General features: G+C 36.4%; 1 protein-coding gene across 1 annotated transcript; it reads right to left on the bottom strand.

The window, feature by feature from the left end:
• Nucleotides 1-1,450: 1,450 nt before the first annotated feature.
• On the bottom strand, nucleotides 1,451-2,512 carry LOC128235613 (golgin subfamily A member 6-like protein 24). Its single transcript, XM_052950420.1, has one exon. It carries the CDS (start codon nucleotides 2,510-2,512, stop codon nucleotides 1,451-1,453), a length of 1,062 nt encoding a protein of 353 aa, XP_052806380.1.
• Between the last annotated feature and the right edge of the window lie 6,322 nt (nucleotides 2,513-8,834).

Here is an 8,834-nt window from a genome sequence, read left to right as displayed (position 1 = left end):
TTTTCAACTATTAAATACACGGTTACAATCTTGTTATCAGTAAATAATATTTTTTTCATAAAATGCATTATTTTGTAAGTAGTTTAAGGTTTATCACTCAAACTGTATGTATGTTATACATGTGTATGTATTAATTTTGAATAAGTGTGTCACTTTAAGTGTTTGTTAATATACATTTATCAAATTAAACGCATGTCAAGCACGATGCATGTTTGGCGACAACTTTAATTTATAAATGCATATTAACAATCATTTAACTGCATCGTGGTTTATCTTCTGGCGCACAATCTGATTAAATTTCCATATTCAACTGATTGAAATGAATAAAAATTGACGGCTGATCTACTGCCTACCTTTAGCTGATTTACCAAAATATACTGCCTATCTTTAGCAGTTCGGCCCATGGTGACCACCATGCGTTTCCATAGGTTTCATTAAACAAAATAAAAAAATCATTGATTTTCCTATTTTAAGGATAGGTGCAAATGCTTTCCTTATTTTCTTCGAGCCGGCAATCCTTATTTTCAGTATTGTGTATACTAGTGCATTTAAATGTTCTTTGCAAAAATAAAATATGTTCAAACCAAATGCTGGAAAATTGCAAACACATATCTCATACAGTCGAAACTTGCTATGTCGAACTATTTTATATCGAGGTTCTGGTTATGTCGATTTTTTTATTTGATTTTTTTTCTGAGGATAATTAAAGTTTTATTTTTCGGTTATATTGAATGTTCGTTATCTCGAATATTTCACAAGTCCCAAACGACTCCGAGAATGCAAATTTTTATTGTATTAAAGAAACGCCGCGTAATCCCTACAAAATGAAGCAGGTTAAACAACTAAGTATGAAAACTATTTAACTATTAATTATGATCAGGGTCTGGGCAGGTCCTTTGAGAAAGAGCCAGCATAATCATCATTGTATTGACTCTGGTCATATATGTGTCCACATTCAAGTACCCTCAACGTATTTGCAACATCTCATCAAATCTATGATTTTGCTTAACACTCAATTTGTGTATTTACCAATCTCTTTACCACTGCAATAAAAAATCAACGTAACTTTATTGTTCGACTTTTGTTTGCGCTCTATCGATGCTTTCATACCGTTCAGCGTTTTCAAACATTTTATCTTTACTTGGACCAATTATTCTGTTGTAAATTAAGATAACTTTCTTAACAAGGTTCATGAATATTATCAAGACCCGGCTAGTTTTACATTACAGGCGCGGCGGAATCGGTTTGAATGGGGTGTGGATGATAAAACAAGGTTTTCAATACAAAGAGATTGGGTAAAAGTTGATGTGAGCTGATTTCTCAATTCTGCAACCATAACTTATAATGCTCTAATGGTTAGTGTAAAAACAGTTCCAAATATTACACTCCAGTTCTTTTCTATGAGATTAGTTTTAAACATCTCTCTCCGGCGCTGTTCTATGAAAGGTGTTTAAAATATTACTCTCCGGTGCTGTTCTTTGAGAGTAGTTTCAAATATCTCTCTCCAGCGCTGTTCTTTGAAAGTAGTTCCAAATATCACTCTCCGGCGCTGTTCTTTGAAAGTAGTTTCAATCATCGCTCTCCAGCGCTGTTCTTTGAAAGTAGTTTCAATCATCGCTCTCCAGTGCTGTTCTTTGAAAGTAGTTTCAATCATCGCTCTCCAGCGCTGTTCTATGAAAGTAGTTTCAATCATCGCTCTCCAGCGCTGTTCTTTGAAAGTAGTTTCAATCATCGCTCTCCAGTGCTGTTCTATGAAAGTAGTTTCAATCATCGCTCTCCAGTGCTGTTCTTTGAAAGTAGTTTCAATCATCGCTCTCCAGCGCTGTTCTTTAAAAGTAGTTTCAATCATCGCTCTCCAGTGCTGTTCTTTGAAAGTAGTTTCAATCATCGCTCTCCAGCGCTGTTCTTTGAAAGAAGTTTCAATCATCGCTCTCCAGCGCTGTTCTTTGAAAGTAGTTTCAATCATCGCTCTCCAGCGCTGTTCTTTGAAAATAGTTTGACATATCGCTCTCCAGTGCTGTTCTTTGAAAGTAGTTTCAATCATCGCTCTCCAGCGCTGTTCTTTGAAAGTAGTTTCAATCATCGCTCTCCAGCGCTGTTCTTTGAAAGTAGTTTCAATCATCGCTCTCCAGTGCTGTTCTTTGAAAGTAGTTTGACATATCGCTCTCCAGCGCTGTTCTTTGAAAGTAGTTTCAAGCATCGCTCTCCAGCGCTGTTCGTTGAAAGTAGTTTCAATCATCGCTCTCCAGCGCTGTTCTTTGAAAGTAGTTTCAATCATCGCTCTCCAGCGCTGTTCTTTAAAAGTAGTTTCAATCATCGCTCTCCAGCGCTGTTCTTTGAAAGTAGTTTCAATCATCGCTCTCCAGCGCTGTTCTTTGAAAGTAGTTTCAATCATCGCTCTCCAGCGCTGTTCTTTGAAAGTAGTTTCAATCATCGCTCTCCAGCGCTGTTCTTTGAAAGTAGTTTCAATCATCGCTCTCCAGCGCTGTTCTTTGAAAGTAGTTTCAATCATCGCTCTCCAGTGCTGTTCTTTGAAAGTAGTTTGACATTTCGCTCTCCAGTGCTGTTCTTTGAAAGTAGTTTCAATCATCGCTCTCCAGCGCTGTTCTTTGAAAGTAGTTTCAATCATCGCTCTTCAGTGCTGTTCTTTGAAAGTAGTTTGACATATCGCTCTCCAGCGCTGTTCTTTGAAAGTAGTTTCAAGCATCGCTCTCCAGCGCTGTTCTTTGAAAGTAGTTTCAATCATCGCTCTCCAGCGCTGTTCTTTGAAAGTAGTTTCAATCATCGCTCTCCAGCGCTGTTCTTTAAAAGTAGTTTCAATCATCGCTCTCCAGCGCTGTTCTTTGAAAGTAGTTTCAATCATCGCTCTCCAGCGCTGTTCTTTGAAAGTAGTTTCAATCATCGCTCTCCAGCGCTGTTCTTTGAAAGTAGTTTCAATCATCGCTCTCCAGCGCTGTTCTATAAAGTAGTTTCAATCATCGCTTTCAATTGTTGTTCTTTGAAAGTAGTTTCAATCATCGCTCTCCAGTGCTGTTCTTTGAAAGTAGTTTCAATCATCGCTCTCCAGCGCTGTTCTTTGAAAGTAGTTTCAATCATCGCTCTCCAGCGCTGTTCTTTGAAAGTAGTTTCAATCATCGCTCTCCAGCGCTGTTCTTTGAAAGTTGTTCCAAATACGGCTCTCCAGCGCTGTTCTTTGAAATAAATTTCAGACATCGCTCCTTAACGCTGTCTTTTGAAAGTTGTTCCAAATACTGCTCTCCAGTGCTGTTCTTTGAAAGCAGTTTCAAATATCGCCCTCCAGTGCTGTTATTTGAAAGTAGTCTGTGTCTGTGGCCCCGGCTGGTAAAACATTTATAATGAAGACAGCAGCCGTCCTGACTGTGGCCCCGGCTGGTTAACCATTTATAATGAAGACAGCAGCTGTCCTGTCTGTGGCCCCGGCTGGTTAACCATTTATAATGAAGACAGCAGCTGTCCTGTCTGTGGCCCCGGCTGGTTAACCATTTATAATGAAGACAGCAGCTGTCCTGTCTGTGGCCTCGGCTGGTTAAACATTAAGAATGGAGACAGCCGCTGCCCTGTCTGTGCATCGACTGGTCAAACATTAAAAATGAAGACAGCCGCTATCCTGTCTGTGGCCCCGGCTGGTTAAGCATTAAGAATGGAGACAGCCGCTGTCCTGTCTTTGATCCCGGCTGGTTTAACATTAAAAATGAAGACAGCAGCTGTACTGTCTGTGGGCCTCGGCTGGTTAAACATTAAGAATGAAGACAGCCGCTATCCTGTCTGTGGCCCCGGCTGGTTAAGCATTAATAATGAAGACAGCAGCTGTCCTGTCTGTGGCCCCGACTGGTTAAACATTAATACTGAAGACAGCCGCTGTCCTGTCTGTGGCCCGGCTGATTAAACATTAATAATAAAAACAGCCGCTGTCCTGTCTGTGGCCTCGTCTGGTTAAACATTAAGAATGAAGACTGCCGCTATCCTTTCTGTGGCCTCGGCTGGTTAAACATTTAGAATGAAGACAGCCGCTGTCCTGTCTGTGGCCCCGACTGGTTAAACATTAATACTGAAGACAGCCGCTGTCCTGTCTGTGGCCCCGGCTGGTTAAACATTTATTATGAAGACATCCGCTGTCCTGTCTGTGGCCCCGGCTGGTTAAACATTAAGAATGAAGACAACCGGTGTCCTGTCTGTGGCACCTGAGACAGCCGCTGTCCTGCCCATTACCCAGCTTCTGCGCACACATTTAGCATTGTGACCGTGGCCTCCTTTTCGATGGAAAATGTCCTAGGATTTCCAAATGAAGCTTAAATAACCTATTTCATTCAACCATATTTCTTACTTAATCTTGAATAAAAAACCGTTTACAGTGATGTTTGGAGATATTTGGGCCAGGGGGGCCTTTCAACAATGAATCTTAATCGATGTGAGTTGTAAATCAAAGTTGTCATAGTTTCATTATTTTGCTACATAATTGAATGTTTGATATTTAATTTGTCTCAAATTCTATGTCAAACTGTTTATGTTGTATTGATTGTTACATTGTATTTACATTCATGCAATATAATATTATTAAACTAATGAATTGAACTTAAGCCAGTATTAAAAATAAACACTAAGTTGAGAAATAAAAAAGGAAAAAAAAATGTTGCCACATGGGACGTTTATACACCATACATATTCAAGTTTATTGAAGAAACGATTTTTTTCCTTTATGTAAACCTCCCCGGTCCAAAGTTCCCGAAACTTCTTTAATCCTTTATAACAGGATGAAGTTAATCTCACTATTTTTGTTTTAAAGAGAGATTTAAGACGTTAAATAGGAACTATCTTTATGATAATCACAATAACATTTATTGAAATCAAAATTAGGTATGTATTTTGGCTAAGTAGAAATCAGCTTTTTAAACCGGTTAAACTTAAGAAGTTTCGATAAATTTGGACCAAGAGATCATAAAAGTCATTTTTTTAACATAAATATAAAAGAAGCGATCTGAGTTTTTGTAAGTCTTATATTTCTGATTTAAAGACAATTTACGCAATAATGGGCTTATTCAAAGACAATTAATAAAGAAGTTGTCAAAACGGTCAATCTGTGAGAGTGCCGTTTAAAACTAGACGTGTATTGGCCAAACCTCACATTTAAACCACCACCGCCACCACCCCATTACTAAGTTGGGCTTCCGCCGCCCCTGGCCAATTTGCGGAGTTAATGGTACCGGCCTCCTCAAGTCGCCATTATCAAATGTAATCAATTTTATGGGCACATGTACATGTATATAAGAATGAAATACAAACCATTTGCATTTGGATCTGTAGAAAAGCTGCAAAGAACACGTGTTTGTAATTTGAAGGTGGTGCACTTACAAATACTTTTGACAACTTTTAAAGTTTAGGGTGTAAGCTAGCCAAAAAGGATGTTGCACAACTGTCATAGCTATTCAGCACTGTTAAGGAAGATTTTGATGATTAAATGCAAGGTTTTGTAAGTGAAGCTTTCTTGCGATATTTGAAACTATCAAGCCATCAAGAGTGTGAAGTTCTGAAACTTTAAACACGCAGATAGAAGGAAACTTCCTTTTAAAGAGGTAGTTTGAAAGAGGTGGACATTATTAGTTGGAAGCTTGATGAAATAAGTAATTTGGTTTGGACGTTTTTGGTAATGGCTTTTAATCCATGGTACGTATTTTCTTCTGTATATTTTCAGGAATTGTAATAGCATGTAGGTAGGAAAGTTTCTGTTAATACATCGAGTCAATATATTTTAAGAATGATTTAAGACTTTATAATATACAGTTGGTCGAAGTCCTTTGGTTTTAAGAATAACGATGTCTTATAAACCAATGGAAGATATATTTGGAAAAAAAATACGCGTATGAGAACGAGCTCTTAAAATGTTCGTATTTATAGACAACATCTATCTATTAAAGATGCACTCTTACTCCCAGATAAGATTAACCACAATTAATACAATTGTTTTGATATACTATAAAGGATGAATAAATGTCGAAAACAATGGTTCTAATGAAGGCTACCGAGTTTAATTTGAAAGAAAGGTGCAGAAAACATACTAGTTCTACCATATGAGACTATAGTAGATCACAGCAAATCTTTTAGCACTCACCAATCATTTAATATATTTGCGTTTTCAGCTTTAAAATACACGTTACAATCTTGTTATCAGTATATATTGACTTAGAATAAGAGTTTCTTTAACAAATGAAATGCCTTAGTTCAAAACCAAAACTAATAACATATTGCATTTATTATTATACACGCTATATCCATGGAAAATAACGAAAAACTTCAAAAACTTTTATCCATTTAAACATTAATAGGAAACACACTTGAATAATGTTAAATTACAAAATAATCGACGTTCAAAATATATTTTCTATTGGCAAACGCACTCACCCAAAATGATGGATGGCCTTTATTATAATGATGTATCGAACTGTATGCAGTTTGAAGCTGGCGGTGATTGGCTAATGATATTGGGAAGCAGACCGGATCGATCATTGATTGACAATATGGCTGCTTTGATAAATTTCAATACTAAGATTTTCCGCCATATTTGTTTTGGAGTTATATTTGTAAAGGAATCTTATCGTTTGTTGATAAGAAGGTTTATTTATAGCTCAAACTACATAAAGTTACAGTAGTTTTGTAATTAAGTATGTTTGAGTGTAAGAGGTAAAAGCAATGTTGTATTTCTTTTTCAAAATGTATGAACATGCGTCTTCAATCCTTTGTTTTATGTAGTTTACCTTTCAAAAACACCTTTCCGATATTTAAATCAAGGAACGGCTACTACTTTTTTATGATTTTGATCAAGTAATGAATTCAATTCAATTTAGTTCAAACTTTAAATATGAAATATGGAGCAATTTGATGCGTCGTCTACTATACCAGTTATGAACATTTAGTATACGAACATTGTACATTGTCAAACAGAATGTGGACTGTCTTTAGGCCGCATATCTGCCCAATTGTCCACCTTAAAAGTATATATTATTCCCATGATTATTTCAACATTTCTGTATATGATGTCCTTTTAATGACGTTTTTTTTTACTCAATTCCGACAAAACATAGCCGCAAGATAGAGGCATTTTTCTGCTGCACTCATAATGCTGTCCTAAGTTATTATAAATTGATATGAATGTGATTCTTGTATACAATTTCGTATGATAATATTATGAAGAAATTATTAACTATCAAGTTTCCCTTTCATAGACTTATTCCCCTTTTGAAATGGTCTGGTCCAATTCTATTAGATTAGATTGACATCTCTGAAATGCGTATGATTACTGCTATATTAATCTTAAATTTCATCGCCATTAATACTCGTTCTCATAGTTTGGCGCTAATTACCTATGGAAGCGTATATTGTATATACTGGTGTTGAGAAAATTTAGTCATGTTGACTTGTTTTATGGGAGCGTATAGCGTATATAATGATGATGTGAACACGATAAGTTGCCAAAGTTAAGTCGACTTGTTCACTTATAAAGGGTGTATGGCTTATAACTGTCGACAAAACAAACAGAATATGCATGTCGACTAAATTCCTGTGAAGTCAACAAAACGTGTTTAAGCTGATTCGTCGACAAAAAATGTACAAATGATTAGTCAACAAGTCGGCATTACTTTTGCAAGCCGACAAAAACACAAGTCGACAAAACTACATTTTCCCATTATCAGTATATACAATATACGCTTCCATAAATTACGAGTTTAACGTGACTTAACGTGTATTTAAAATAATCCCTACAAGCACGAAACGCCGTCTGTGGTTCTTTAATCTCATATCGTAATTAATCTTACATACAAAACACTGAAACAATAGCATCATAATTTCTAATATGACAACACCGAAAAAACATATGGTATGCTAAGAATCCCATGGTAAACAGCGGCAAAGTTTTCTTACAAAACACAGACCACGCAATATATGCACACATCATCCGCATAATTTCTTAACCGCGTCTCTCGCTGTTTTATATCTGCAGAAGCTCGTAAGCTGACCCGGCATGGTATGACAGACATGATATATGTATACCAAATGCTGAAATATTTTTCCTCCATACTGTAGAATATCACTTATCAACTACATCTTTTTCATGAAAAACCCGGATCTTGAAATCAGATAGAAGCTGTATTGTTTGCACCCCAGCGTATATTGTGAGGTTAATATTTGTTTACAGTCTTTATTTCTTAAACGAATTCACTATTTCAAGCGTGACTCCACTGGACTTTTTGATACTACTGTGCCTAGCTTAATAAATTTGCATATGACACAAAGCGGATAAAAAGCATGCTATTACATTACCGAAAATATGTGGTATTTAAATATTTATCATTGATAGCTGTGAAAACGTTCAGCTAATAGCCGCCATTTTAAAATGGCTGCCTCCATGAAACACAGGGAAATTATCACGAATTGCTGAATAAGAGAATGATTGGAACTTCGGTGATTTCTGTAACTATTTATAGCGACACGTGAATCGGAAGTGACGTCATTAGTTGACCGGTGTCCGGCATATACCCTGTAGATCCGAATTTGTGTGATTTGAACTAACAAATTCGGGTTTAAGGGGTACCTGTGGTGCCAACGTTCATGTTTATCTTAAAATAGTATTTTGAAAAGATGGACATTGATTGAATAATGACAACTTAGGATACAGAACTGCCATTCAGGTAAGTTGTTTTTCTGAAGATTCGGATTCGAATGTTTTTTGTAATAATGCTGTGTGCAAATATGATATGTTCTTACAGTTATGAATTTAGAAATAATTATTATTATAATAATAATAATAATAATAATAATAA

The sequence above is a fragment of the Mya arenaria genome, chromosome 5 (genome assembly GCF_026914265.1).
Source record: "Mya arenaria isolate MELC-2E11 chromosome 5, ASM2691426v1".
Lineage (NCBI taxonomy): Eukaryota > Metazoa > Mollusca > Bivalvia > Myida > Myidae > Mya > Mya arenaria.
Note: the sequence above shows the minus strand (reverse complement) of the source record. Positions and strands in the feature narration are given on the sequence as shown.

Bases quoted from the DNA above. Each gene is read 5' to 3' on its own strand.
- LOC128235613 (XM_052950420.1), bottom strand. From the start codon at position 2,512: ATGATTGAAACTACTTTCAAAGAACAGCGCTGGAGAGCGATGATTGAA.